General features: G+C 38.1%; 5 protein-coding genes across 12 annotated transcripts; 2 read left to right on the forward strand and 3 right to left on the reverse strand.

The window, feature by feature from the left end:
• Positions 1–697: 697 nt before the first annotated feature.
• GRF9 (growth-regulating factor 9) lies at positions 698–3,083 on the forward strand. Of its 3 annotated transcripts, NM_180107.3 has the most exons (5): positions 698–933; positions 1,032–1,251; positions 1,593–2,063; positions 2,162–2,347; positions 2,440–2,982. In NM_180107.3, exons 2-5 carry the CDS (start codon positions 1,032–1,034, stop codon positions 2,850–2,852), a joined length of 1,290 nt encoding a protein of 429 aa, NP_850438.2. In that variant the 5' UTR covers positions 698–933; the 3' UTR covers positions 2,853–2,982. The 3 variants fall into 3 exon arrangements, with proteins under 3 accessions (NP_850438.2, NP_001324015.1, NP_001324014.1); NM_001337134.1 differs by having other exon boundaries at positions 789–1,251; positions 2,440–3,083; NM_001337133.1 differs by having other exon boundaries at positions 698–1,251; positions 2,162–2,982.
• Positions 2,958–4,664, reverse strand: AUR3 (ataurora3). Of its 2 annotated transcripts, none has more exons than NM_001337135.1 (6): positions 4,365–4,627; positions 3,991–4,233; positions 3,760–3,855; positions 3,471–3,685; positions 3,313–3,385; positions 2,958–3,237 (listed from the first exon to the last, which is right to left on the reverse strand). In NM_001337135.1, exons 1-6 carry the CDS (start codon positions 4,491–4,493, stop codon positions 3,229–3,231), a joined length of 765 nt encoding a protein of 254 aa, NP_001323763.1. In that variant the 5' UTR covers positions 4,494–4,627; the 3' UTR covers positions 2,958–3,228. The 2 variants fall into 2 exon arrangements, with proteins under 2 accessions (NP_001323763.1, NP_182073.1); NM_130111.4 differs by having other exon boundaries at positions 2,985–3,217; positions 4,365–4,664.
• A 136-nt stretch (positions 4,665–4,800) lies between these two features.
• Positions 4,801–8,315, reverse strand: AT2G45500 (AAA-type ATPase family protein). 5 transcript variants are annotated; one of them, NM_001084594.2, is made up of 13 exons: positions 8,181–8,315; positions 7,775–8,087; positions 7,611–7,690; positions 7,457–7,479; positions 7,053–7,293; positions 6,874–6,969; positions 6,687–6,802; positions 6,499–6,579; positions 6,197–6,320; positions 6,021–6,070; positions 5,804–5,930; positions 5,624–5,721; positions 4,801–5,538 (listed from the first exon to the last, which is right to left on the reverse strand). In NM_001084594.2, the coding sequence occupies exons 2-13, from the start codon at positions 8,083–8,085 to the stop codon at positions 5,422–5,424; spliced, it is 1,464 nt and encodes a 487-aa protein (NP_001078063.1). In that variant the 5' UTR covers positions 8,086–8,087; positions 8,181–8,315; the 3' UTR covers positions 4,801–5,421. The 5 variants fall into 5 exon arrangements, with proteins under 5 accessions (NP_001078063.1, NP_182074.4, NP_001323444.1 ...); NM_130112.5 differs by having other exon boundaries at positions 7,599–7,690; NM_001337136.1 differs by having other exon boundaries at positions 7,457–7,690.
• A 156-nt stretch (positions 8,316–8,471) lies between these two features.
• CYP704A2 (cytochrome P450, family 704, subfamily A, polypeptide 2) lies at positions 8,472–10,621 on the forward strand. The gene is made up of 5 exons (NM_130113.3): positions 8,472–9,055; positions 9,131–9,415; positions 9,491–9,829; positions 9,911–10,111; positions 10,205–10,621. The coding sequence occupies exons 1-5, from the start codon at positions 8,534–8,536 to the stop codon at positions 10,391–10,393; spliced, it is 1,536 nt and encodes a 511-aa protein (NP_182075.1). The 5' UTR covers positions 8,472–8,533; the 3' UTR covers positions 10,394–10,621.
• On the reverse strand, positions 10,494–11,751 carry AT2G45520 (coiled-coil protein). The gene is made up of 5 exons (NM_130114.4): positions 11,564–11,751; positions 11,394–11,461; positions 11,092–11,225; positions 10,873–11,008; positions 10,494–10,783 (listed from the first exon to the last, which is right to left on the reverse strand). The coding sequence occupies exons 1-5, from the start codon at positions 11,715–11,717 to the stop codon at positions 10,658–10,660; spliced, it is 618 nt and encodes a 205-aa protein (NP_566044.1). The 5' UTR covers positions 11,718–11,751; the 3' UTR covers positions 10,494–10,657.
• Between the last annotated feature and the right edge of the window lie 167 nt (positions 11,752–11,918).

Genomic DNA, 11,918 nt, shown 5'->3' on the forward strand with positions numbered 1-11,918 from the left:
TGGTGTAGTGACCAATACAATATGTATCTTACTCAACAATGATTCAAACCTGACATTTCGTATAGTAGAAAACAATATATAAAGACCAATACATATAAATATAAAAGTATTGATATTATGTAATCATCTACAGTATAATATGTATGATTCAAATTCTATATATTTATTTCGGTTGCCGACGTTCATGTTCTACATATAAATAGAATTATCCACAATTCGGTGAGGACCAATATTGAATCACTGCTTCCCATTATAGGAATTTTTAGAGCTGTTAAAGCATTACTTTACACGTGTGGACAATATTTAAAAAACCACTAGTGAGTGAGTATATGATACAAGCATTACATGATCAAACTTTCCTTATATACTATAAATAAAAATAAAGTATTTTGCTCTGTTTTTATTTTCCTGCCTACTGAAAAATATAGATTTTAGAAATACAAAAATGTGACCAAGATGAAAAGGCATCAGGTGAAAGAGAAATGTTATAAGTAAAGGCCAATGAGAAGCAACAAATTTTGAATCATTAAAGCAAAAAAAAAAAAAAAAAGAAGAAGAGTAGAGCCCAACTTAATGGAGTAGTAGTAATGGGCCTTTTATGATAAGATGGGCCCATATAGAGGAATAAGAACGTGGAGATGTAATGATGTATAGTGGAGCAGCTGGACAGAGGAGTTAACAGTCTCTCTGTGGCATTGTTTAAAGAGGGAAACTCAACTTTTTTTATTGTCCGAAAAGTATTCAAATAAGGCTGAAAAACGCTGACGCATTTGTCAGAAACCTGACAACTGCCTTTAAATCTCTTCACACTCGCCTCTTCGTCTTTCCTCTGTTTTTCTTTTACTCTTTCTCTCTCTATTGAACAGTAGCGAGCAGAGCAAGAGATTTTAGTATCTGTTTGGTTTTGTTGTTAAAGCTTTTTCTTCTTGGGAGGTGGGTTTTTGCTTCTCTGTGTCGCTAGTTTCAAAAGCTGTCTCCTTTTTCTTGGAATTGAATAAAGCTTCCCCAAAAATCCAATTTTTGTTATGAAGATGCAGAGCCCTAAAATGGAGCAGGAGGAGGTTGAGGAGGAGAGGATGAGGAATAAGTGGCCGTGGATGAAGGCGGCGCAGTTAATGGAGTTTCGGATGCAAGCTTTGGTGTATAGATACATAGAGGCTGGTCTCCGTGTGCCTCATCATCTCGTGGTGCCTATTTGGAACAGTCTTGCTCTCTCTTCTTCCTCCAATTACAACTATCACTCTTCTTCTCGTAAGTAATTTGACATTCGAGTTTTCTTTTCAAGAAATTCTTAGGAGTATATGCGTGATAGTTGAGCTAGGGTAAGAAAAAGACACAATTTAGAAGATTTTAGACAACATAACGACAAGTCTTGGACCTCAGAATCTAGAGAAGTTTATGTTCTGATTCAACAGTTGTAAAGTTTGGGGTATTGTTGTGGAAATGCTTGATGGGTTTTATTGTGCTTATTTAACTTCCTGAACATGTTTTTGGCTTTTGGGTTCTGAGTTGGAGAAGTTAAAAGATTTACATACACAACAAACTTCTGTTGACTGAATTTGATTTTGTGCCTATTGGGGATTGAGTTGCAGTGTTGAGTAACAAGGGAGTAACCCATATCGACACGTTGGAAACTGAACCAACTAGGTGCAGGAGAACAGATGGGAAGAAATGGCGCTGTAGCAACACGGTCCTTCTATTCGAGAAGTACTGTGAACGGCACATGCATAGAGGTCGTAAACGTTCAAGAAAGCTTGTGGAATCTTCTTCTGAGGTTGCTTCATCATCAACCAAATACGACAACACTTATGGTTTGGATAGGTATAACGAGAGTCAGAGTCATCTTCATGGGACAATCTCGGGTTCTAGTAATGCGCAGGTAGTTACCATTGCTTCACTGCCTAGTGCCAGATCCTGTGAAAATGTCATTCGTCCGTCTTTAGTGATCTCTGAATTCACAAACAAAAGTGTGAGTCACGGCAGAAAGAACATGGAGATGAGTTATGATGACTTTATTAATGAAAAAGAGGCGAGTATGTGTGTTGGAGTTGTTCCTCTTCAAGGTATCATGATACCATCATACTCACAACAGAAAAATATCTATAGAATTCATTTCTTCATTGCTCCATGGATTGACCAGGTTCCATTATTTCATTACTAGGTGATGAGAGCAAACCTTCGGTTCAAAAGTTCTTCCCTGAGGTATCTGATAAATGCTTAGAAGCTGCAAAATTCTCAAGCAACAGGAAGAATGATATAATTGCAAGAAGCAGAGAATGGAAGAATATGAATGTTAATGGTGGTTTGTTTCATGGTATCCACTTTTCTCCAGACACTGTTCTTCAAGGTATTTTACCTTTGCAACCTTGGCTTATCGTCATTTCATAGGGATTTTCAGACATGACCTTCTGGGTCTTATATCTTGCTTCTTCGTTGTAGAACGTGGTTGTTTTCGTTTACAAGGAGTTGAAACAGACAATGAACCAGGAAGGTGCCGAAGAACAGATGGGAAGAAGTGGAGATGCAGCAAAGATGTTTTGTCTGGTCAGAAGTACTGCGATAAGCACATGCATAGAGGTATGAAGAAGAAGCATCCAGTTGATACTACTAACTCACATGAGAATGCCGGGTTTAGCCCGTTAACCGTGGAAACAGCTGTTAGATCGGTTGTGCCTTGCAAAGATGGAGATGACCAGAAGCATTCTGTTTCAGTCATGGGAATTACACTGCCCCGAGTTTCTGATGAGAAGAGCACTAGCAGTTGCAGTACCGACACTACCATTACTGACACAGCTTTAAGGGGTGAAGACGACGATGAGGAGTACTTGTCTTTGTTTTCACCAGGTGTTTAGAAACATAGAAATGTTGTCGAGGTTCAAATGATGTTTTTAGTTTCAATCTAAGGATCTTTCTGTGTTAGATGTTAGAAGAAGTCAAATCACAAAAAAATATCGAGACACGAATTTTAGCTAAGATTATATTGTGCTGAAATGAGATAATATATCACATGGAAAGTGCTTTTGCTAAACTTCTAAGACATTAGTCTCATAACATTAAATTACATATAAGCTACTTGTCCTGACTCCTGAGATTGGGAGAGAATACATCAAATATCAATTGAGGCACACACACCTTTCGGATCTGCGTTCTTGACAATCCATGGATGTTGCATGATCTTCTCAATAGAGAGTCGTTTGGAGGGATCCTTAACAAGAAGCTGCAAAAGATTTAAAACAACTATATGTTAATGCTTAATAACTAGTCAAGCAAGAGAGTCGTTGTGGGTATGCTTTAGCTTGGTTGGGTGTGTACCTGACTGATAAGATTTTTGGCTTCTTCTGAAACATTCGGTGTAAGAGGAAAACTCAGATCAATCTTAAGAATTCTGCATGACAGTGAATACAAAACGTCATCAGGAGCTGAGCTTCTGTAATTTTCTACAAAAGATAAAAAGTCTAGTCTTTTCTTACCTCTTGAATGTATCTTTTTGACTCTCGGCTTCGAATGGAGGGTTACCGTAGAGAAACTCGTAACACAGTATGCCTAAGGTCCAGTTATCAACTGCATAATCATGATCTCTATTTTCTACCATCTCAGGTGCTAAGTAATCCAAGGTTCCACACATTGTTTTCCTCTTGTTACTTGACTGAACTGACCATCCAAAGTCAGCAATTTTCAATCTCCCCTGCAAGTATATGACAATACCAATGATGCATATCCTGAGTTCTCAATGCAAAAACTATAACCATACACACATACCTCATGATCGAGCAACAAATTTTCAGGTTTGATGTCTCTATGAATCACACATTTGCCATGACAATAGGCCAGTGCCTGACTGAGACTTGCAATGTACTGAAATAAAGGAAAAGCCATCAGTTTCATCACAAGAATCAATTGAGAAGCATTGCACAACCAACATTGCAACAAAGTGAACATTTCAGGCAAAATTGGGATTAAAAGGGGAGAGGGAGCGAGAGAGAGACTCACAGTGGCGGCTTGTTGTTCAGTAAGATGACCATTCTGTTTGAGCACACCATAGAGCTCACCACCATGAGCATACTCGAGAATCAAGAAAATCCTCTCATTGTCATGGAACCAACCAAAAAGACGCAAGATATTTGGGTGCCTTAAACTCGTTTGGATCTCCATTTCTCTCCTAAGCTGATGATGAATTTTATACTTCTCTATCTGTTCCTTGAATATGACTTTCAGCGCCACTATGTACTTGCTCTATATCCCAAATTCAACCAAAACAGCAATTGATTCATAAAATTAGGGTTTCGATGACAGTAAAAGCTCAAACTGAACGAAATTTCTACCCCAATCTAACAATTACAACATAATCGAAAGGAAACGAGTACCTTGGCTTCTCGGGCGAGATAGACTCTGCCAAATTTGCCTTTTCCAAGTGGTCTCCCGATCTCGAAATCTGCCAGGGACCATTGCTTCTCAGTATTGCCAGCGTCAGATTCTGTCGATTTCTTACTCATTTTTCCGATCACCGTACTGCTAACGACTCAGACGACGGCGAGAAAGCAAGAGCAAGAGCCTTAGTTTTCAGAGGAAGTTCGAGAGAGAAAGAGAGCGGAGATAAACTAAATTTGAAATTCTAAGTCCCTGCAGAAGTAACAGACCCATTCAATACGCAGCGTTTCGTAGTTTTTAATTCCGAGTTTCACTTTTATACTAACATGACGATTGTACCCTCTACGCTCTCTCTAAATTTCGAAACTGCTACTCGACAATCACATTACCCATCTCTTCTTTTTTGAAGAGTATATAACATTTTAATTGTTTTGTTCTGTTTTTTGAACTCTACATCATATAAGTACAACTACCTTCAGCATCTTTCGTTTATTTCCTTTTAATAAGTTTTAGGATGTGTTGGTTAAATTAGTTTAAGCGATTTGTCGCTTTGATGCTTATGAGCCGGCGTGTTTCCTTTAAACTGATGATTACAGATTTTGATTTAGAGAATTGCAATTTGTGTTGAAGAAATGAAGTGGTTTCCGACGTTTATTACCATAGCTTTGAGCTGTTATCTCTTTGTGGAGCTTCAATTAGTTTATCCCGATAAATTCCCAAAAAAATCCATGACTGATTTCATTATCTGTGGTGATTCTTTACCGGAATTGATGCTCGGACGACGAAAGATGTTATCAGAATACTTTGGTTACTCGTCTAACACGTGTTATGTTGTTGACACGTTGTAATCGATGGAGTCAAAATGAAGTTTTCTTCTTGCGTCGACAATTCTCTTTTGGGTCTGTTAGATCTTGTTAACATCTGTAATCGGGCTTTTGTAGTCCAGTTTGTATGTCTCGTTTCTTTAATACAATATTTCACTTATGAGAAAAAAAAAAAAAAAAGTACAACTACCTAAGATTTACAACAGAAACAAACAATCCAAGAAGAAATTCAATTAGAGCCAAACTCTGAGTTCCAACGTTCAAGCTCTTCCCATTTGCTTTTACTCAAGCTTGGTCTGATCACTGCCATTGATTTCCGAAAATCATCATATCGTAGAGATCTTACCTGTTACATGGACACATCTGTTGATCAAACCTTTTAAACTCAAACACACTTCAACATTAATTTGAGAGACTGAGAAATTTAGTACTTTATTTGCTTGGATCGTTAGAATATTTGCACCGAGTTCTCTGATTGGCATCATTGCAGCTTCTTCACACAATGCTTGGAGATCGCTTCCTGAGTATCCTGTAACATAGGGATAGCTTACGCTTATCAGTTACTTGACTTATGAATCTGTGTTTTTTTATACAAAGTCTATAGAGCTTGCCTTCGGTTTCTTTGACGATTTTATCAATGTCGCCATCGGATAACGAGTGAGGCTGGCACTTTAATTTAGTTTTAAAAAGTAGTTTTCTGACGTTGGAATCCGGCAATGGTACATATATTCTCTTCACCTAACAAAGTGATAAAATCAAATCATATAACCAGATACTTTCCTAGCAATTGGTGGACAAGAAAAATTCTGATGACAATAATGTTCTTACCAATCTCCTAAGCACTGCATCATCCAACTCCTGTGGCTTGTTAGTAGCTCCTGCAAAACATTACATCAAAGTAAATTTTTAGGAAAGGAAAACAGACTATATGTAAACTGATACTCCGAGATGTTAAACAGAATGAAGATTGAGTTTGATGTGGACTGATTTAGCAGAAATCATACCAATGATAATCACCAAATCATCAGGATTAGAAGTCACACCATCAAACTGGATAAGAAATTCTGATTTCAGCCTTCTGCTTGCTTCATTCTCACTGGTTGACCTTGTTGACATTATACTATCTATCTGATAACCAGAGCAAAAACATATTCAGATCTCCAAGTGACAATATGTTGATATGAAAAAGATCCTTTTTCAGGGATCTTTAGGTCTTCAGTCAAATACAACTTATATGGTATTATCTAGAACTCTGGTAAGAGTAGTTCTTCCCATATAAGACAGAAAAAGGAAAAAGTGTGCATACTTCATCCATAAATATAACAGACGGTTGTCTGGATATTGCAACTTGAAACAGCGTTTTAACTAGCTTTTCAGCCTCACCCACCTGAATCAATACAGTAAAGTCAGTTTGTCTATTCGAATTGACAAATAAATTCAACAAGCCTTGTTAGTTATTACAAAAGACAGTACAGTGACAGAATAAGCACACACCCATTTTGATGTCAAAGAAGATGCTGAGACATTGAAAAATGTTGCCTGTGACTCAGAAGCGACTGCCTTGGCAAGCATTGTTTTCCCATTGCCAGGTGGCCCAAAGAGAAGCAGACCTAACAAAGAAGTTACTTTACCAAGGACGGCAATGGAGAAGATAAAGAAGAAACCAAGCTTGAAATGTTACCTCTCGCTGGTCTTCGGAGACCAGTGAACAAATCTCTTCGTTTTGCCGGTAAAATTACCATCTCCAACAAAGCTTGTTTAGCTCCATTAAGTCCAGCTGCAATAATTAAGCATAAGCTTGTTTCCACATACTGCGCCGAAAAGGAAAAACAAGAAGAAGAGCATAACATTGACACTCACCGACATCATCCCATTTCACAGATGGGCTTCTATCCACTATTGTTGTATTTATCATCTCAACCAACTTATCATCATAGACATTTCCAGATTCTTTCACAGGTTTTGGGCTTGCAGCAGCATCTTTAGGGTTCCTTGGCGTTGCAACGCCACCTCTGGCAACCGGAGTCTTTTGCGATAAAGTTTTCCTATACCTTGACGCTGTAGAGGAAACTGAAGCTGAAGAAGGATATGCCACCGTCCTCTACATAACAAAGAATCAAAAAAAGAATTGAAGTATACAATTAATGCCTTAAAAATGAATTATGTTAAGCAATCAATACCAATACAGAAACATATCACTAATAATCTACAAACATCACATTCTCCTTCCAACATTTATGAACAAAAAAGAAGCAATACATTACCTTATTCTCAGACATTCCAACACCTAAAATATGAACACCATTGATGACAGAAACAAGTAAAACAAACAACCATTAGTGTGAATTCACTTGTGCTTCTTCATATTAATATGCAAAAAAGGTCAAAAATTTAAAACTTTATCACCTGTACGCTTACCCAAAGCTTGCAATCTCTCAGATACTTGATTTTGCCAATTTGAAATCTTCTCTCGGTACGATCTCACCTTCTCCTTTTCACTACCATATCATTCAACAAATCATCATCACTACAACTTTATTTTTCAACATAACATATATAAGTCAAAACAAACTTATCAAAACCTGGAACTAATATACGAAGGAGAAGGAGTAGAAGTAGCTTCATTCATGATCCTTTGAGCATTTCTATAATGAAGAAGAGCATCATCATGTAAACCCCACTCTTCTGCTCTAACCCCTTTAGCGATTTCCTCTTTCGCTAAATCGAAGTATCCTTTAAGCTTATACGCAATTCGTTCGTTAGTAACCGGAACTCCATCGATACCATTCATGGACTCAGAAGAAGTTGATGATGATGAAACACTAGGATCTTTCTTAGATTCTTCGTTGAGAATAGAGCTAAACGAATCAATTATACCTCTGAGGAAACTCATATCTAAGCAATAAACAATAAAATCGATCATCACTTCCGAGTTTAATCAAACAAAAAACAAAAAAACATCAAGAAGGCAAAATTGGTTTCACGCACCATGTTGTGCTCGTATATATAACTCATGTCGAGAAGATTCGAATCAAAATCGAAATCAAATCCAGCGAATTGAAGAAATTTGATGAAATCTTATGAACTGGGAAATACGCAAACGATGAACAAACCAAACAACACACGGTCAAGTCTTTAACCCTCTACGTAGAAAGAAGGTTCTAATGGGCTTTACAAGGCCTATACATATATAATCTTAGGCCCAATGATATTTTATCGGTGGCCCAGTTTTGTTTTGTTTTCGATCATCTTCTTCGCCGTTAAATATTTTATTCTCTACGGTACCTTTTGTCTCTTTGTACTTTCAGATACTATCGTTGACTTCGAAGTAAGAAAAGAAAATGGAGATTTTGACGAGCATAGCTATTACAGTAGCAACAACGATCTTCATCGTTTTGTGTTTCACTATCTATCTTATGATCAGAATCTTTACCGGGAAATCAAGAAACGACAAGAGATATGCTCCAGTGCATGCCACGGTCTTTGATCTTCTCTTCCACAGCGACGAGTTATACGATTACGAGACAGAGATCGCGAGAGAGAAGCCGACTTACAGGTTTTTGAGTCCAGGACAGAGCGAGATATTAACTGCAGATCCTCGTAACGTGGAGCATATTCTCAAGACAAGATTCGATAACTATAGTAAAGGACACAGTAGTAGAGAGAATATGGCGGATCTTCTAGGACATGGGATCTTTGCTGTTGATGGAGAGAAATGGAGACAACAGAGGAAGCTTTCGAGCTTTGAGTTCTCTACTAGAGTTTTAAGAGATTTTAGCTGCTCTGTTTTTAGGAGAAATGCATCTAAGCTTGTTGGTTTTGTCTCGGAGTTTGCTCTCTCTGGAAAAGCTTTTGATGCTCAAGTAAGTTTCGAAACAAAACAAGACTCATTATTTCCAAATTTGGAAACTCAAGGATGCCGTTTTGTATTGATGTAGGATTTGTTGATGAGATGTACACTGGACTCCATCTTTAAAGTTGGGTTTGGTGTGGAGTTAAAATGTTTGGATGGGTTTAGCAAAGAAGGGCAAGAGTTTATGGAAGCTTTTGATGAAGGTAACGTTGCAACTAGTTCCAGATTCATCGATCCTCTTTGGAAGCTGAAATGGTTTTTCAACATTGGATCACAATCTAAGCTCAAGAAGAGCATTGCTACTATAGATAAATTTGTCTATAGTCTCATTACCACTAAAAGGAAAGAGCTTGCTAAGGAACAGAACACTGTGAGTAGTTCTATTAAGCTTTATCTTGTTAAAGATTGCATTTACTGTTGGTTAAACCTTTTGAAAAATGTTTAGGTTGTTAGAGAGGACATACTATCGAGATTCCTAGTGGAGAGTGAGAAAGATCCGGAGAACATGAATGATAAGTACCTGAGGGATATAATTCTGAACTTCATGATTGCTGGTAAGGACACAACCGCTGCACTACTCTCTTGGTTCTTGTACATGCTCTGCAAAAACCCACTTGTTCAGGAGAAAATCGTACAAGAAATCAGAGATGTGACATTTAGTCACGAGAAAACGACCGATGTAAATGGTTTCGTTGAAAGTATTAACGAAGAGGCTCTTGATGAGATGCACTACCTCCATGCAGCCTTGTCTGAGACCTTGAGGCTCTACCCTCCTGTGCCTGTGGTAAAATAACCAGTCTTTAAGAGACTCTTCTGTGAGTGAACATTTTAAGATTTTTCTTAATCTTTCTTGGTCCTCCCAAAGGACATGAGGTGTGCAGAAAATGATGACGTTCTTCCAGATGGACATAGAGTGAGCAAAGGGGATAATATCTACTACATAGCCTATGCAATGGGTAGGATGACTTACATTTGGGGTCAAGATGCTGAAGAATTCAAGCCAGAGAGATGGCTCAAGGACGGCTTATTCCAACCCGAATCACCATTCAAATTCATAAGCTTTCATGTTTGTACACTCTTGCTGACAAACTAAGGGATCAAGAGTAAGGTATTATTTTCTAATACCTGAGATGTTTTATTTCTTTGGCTATGTATGTAGGCTGGTCCAAGAATCTGTCTTGGCAAGGATTTCGCATACCGGCAGATGAAGATAGTATCAATGGCACTTCTTCACTTCTTTCGCTTCAAAATGGCTGATGAGAACAGCAAGGTGTATTACAAGAGAATGCTTACTCTTCATGTCGATGGAGGACTCCATCTCTGTGCAATCCCGAGGACAAGCACTTGAGTACTTAACCAGAATACTTTCCATACTTTTATAGTGCCTCCATGAGTTTTGGTAACATTCTCAATAAAGGTGGAACAAGACACCAATAACGTTCCATGTAATAAATAATCTGCCTTTATAGATCTTGGGATGACTCAACTATCACATATATTAGAATCCGATGAACACGACACGATATTGTATAATTTTACAGTCACCTAGTACAATAAAGCAGATAAGTCGCACTGTAAACAAAAAAAAAAAAGAGTACATTCATGGCATATCTTATTGCATCATCACGGCAGGAATCGGAACACCTGGTCTAGCGGTCCATCCCTTGCGTGATCTGTAAGCATCGATGGCTTGTAATCGCAGCCTCTCCTGGGAAGCACTTAGAGTAGACTTTCTTGCCTGCCAAATTAACATACATATAATCATTTGAACCAATAGCACAATCTCTTTCCTGAGTTTTCCTAACAAACAATAGCAAGACTATATACCTTCGGAACAACAGCCAACTTAAGTGGAGCTTGCACAACATCACCAAATCTTATCTGTTCATGCTTGGGGAAGTTTTCACGGAGGGTATCTTCAGTCTTTCCTTTATTCTTCTTTTGCTTCTTGGCCTCCCAATACCTGCATCAAAGTAGAACAGTCATTAAACACAAACACATGACCAACAAAGATTTAGCCATTTAAGAGAAATGAATAAGGCTTACTTCTTCTTGCGTTCTTTCCTTTTAGACCGACCATCAATCTCTGCAAGTTCGTTTTCAAAACGAAGATCCGTCATTTGATTTCTCTTCCTCTTTTTCTTCTTCTTCTCCACCACACTATCATCTCCATCACTCTCCTGATCACACAAGGTTGTGTACCCTCAGCTTTTTAATCCAACACATTTCTAATTCTAATTGAAACTTCCCTCAACATTAATCAATTCATATCATTTTAAAGTTGTTCTATAGCACAAGAGTCAAATTAATATCTCTAAATTACAAAACCCCAAGTTAGAAAACTATACCGTTGCAGGAACAACTACTTCAGCTTTCTTAAGCTTTTCCTTCTTCTCTACGACTTGTTTAGTAGAATCTGAAGGAAGAACATTACAAAACAAACAGTCACAGAGAAGAAATCACAACAACACACACACACACACACACCAAAATCGATTCTATTCGTTCTAATTTTTACCATGGGGAGAAGGAGAAGTGTAGTTCATGAGGATACGGAGCGTAGAAGGAACATCATCTTGCTTCGAACGATCAGGCGGCGGCGGAAGTCTCGCCGGTCCGCCGTGAGCAGCTAGGTAATTTTTCTCTCTCCTCTTTTTTCCTTTCCCTCCCATCTCTCGCTCTTTCTCTCTCTAAACAATTAATTCTAGAGGTCCAGACCTAAACTTGTTTTCTTAAGCTTCCAGAAAGAGACGGAACTCGGCCCAGGTCCATTTACTTAGGCCCAATATTATTATGTAGGCCCATTTATTTATGGCCCAATTACATTAAATACTAACTAACTTGTGTCGAAACAAAACAGAAATCAGAGAACT

Source organism: Arabidopsis thaliana, chromosome 2 (assembly GCF_000001735.4).
Source record: "Arabidopsis thaliana chromosome 2, partial sequence".
In the NCBI taxonomy this organism is placed as follows: Eukaryota; Viridiplantae; Streptophyta; class Magnoliopsida; order Brassicales; family Brassicaceae; genus Arabidopsis; species Arabidopsis thaliana.

Excerpts from the sequence above, each read along its gene's own strand:
- AT2G45520 (NM_130114.4), bottom strand. The coding sequence starts at position 11,717 with ATGGGAGGGAAAGGAAAAAAGAGGAGAGAGAAAAATTACCTAGCTGCT. Across the intron at positions 11,226-11,393 it reads AAGTAGTTGTTCCTGCAACG|GAGAGTGATGGAGATGATAG; the intron begins GTATAGTTTTCT and ends TTGTGTGATCAG. Across the intron at positions 11,009-11,091 it reads AGGAAAGAACGCAAGAAGAA|GTATTGGGAGGCCAAGAAGC; the intron begins GTAAGCCTTATT and ends ACTTTGATGCAG.
- AUR3 (NM_130111.4), bottom strand. The coding sequence starts at position 4,493 with ATGAGTAAGAAATCGACAGAATCTGACGCTGGCAATACTGAGAAGCAA. Across the intron at positions 4,234-4,364 it reads ATCTCGCCCGAGAAGCCAAG|AGCAAGTACATAGTGGCGCT; the intron begins GTACTCGTTTCC and ends TTTGGGATATAG. Across the intron at positions 3,686-3,759 it reads ATTTGTTGCTCGATCATGAG|GGGAGATTGAAAATTGCTGA; the intron begins GTATGTGTGTAT and ends ATATACTTGCAG.
- CYP704A2 (NM_130113.3), top strand. The coding sequence starts at position 8,534 with ATGGAGATTTTGACGAGCATAGCTATTACAGTAGCAACAACGATCTTC. Across the intron at positions 9,056-9,130 it reads GAAAAGCTTTTGATGCTCAA|GATTTGTTGATGAGATGTAC; the intron begins GTAAGTTTCGAA and ends GTATTGATGTAG. Across the intron at positions 10,112-10,204 it reads TCAAATTCATAAGCTTTCAT|GCTGGTCCAAGAATCTGTCT; the intron begins GTTTGTACACTC and ends CTATGTATGTAG.
- AT2G45500 (NM_001337138.1), bottom strand. The coding sequence starts at position 8,115 with ATGATCGATTTTATTGTTTATTGCTTAGATATGAGTTTCCTCAGAGGT. Across the intron at positions 6,803-6,873 it reads TCTCCGAAGACCAGCGAGAG|GTCTGCTTCTCTTTGGGCCA; the intron begins GTAACATTTCAA and ends CTTCTTTGTTAG. Across the intron at positions 5,931-6,020 it reads ATGCAGTGCTTAGGAGATTG|GTGAAGAGAATATATGTACC; the intron begins GTAAGAACATTA and ends TCACTTTGTTAG.
- GRF9 (NM_001337134.1), top strand. The coding sequence starts at position 1,026 with ATGAAGATGCAGAGCCCTAAAATGGAGCAGGAGGAGGTTGAGGAGGAG. Across the intron at positions 1,252-1,592 it reads CAACTATCACTCTTCTTCTC|TGTTGAGTAACAAGGGAGTA; the intron begins GTAAGTAATTTG and ends ATTGAGTTGCAG. Across the intron at positions 2,348-2,439 it reads TCCAGACACTGTTCTTCAAG|AACGTGGTTGTTTTCGTTTA; the intron begins GTATTTTACCTT and ends TCTTCGTTGTAG.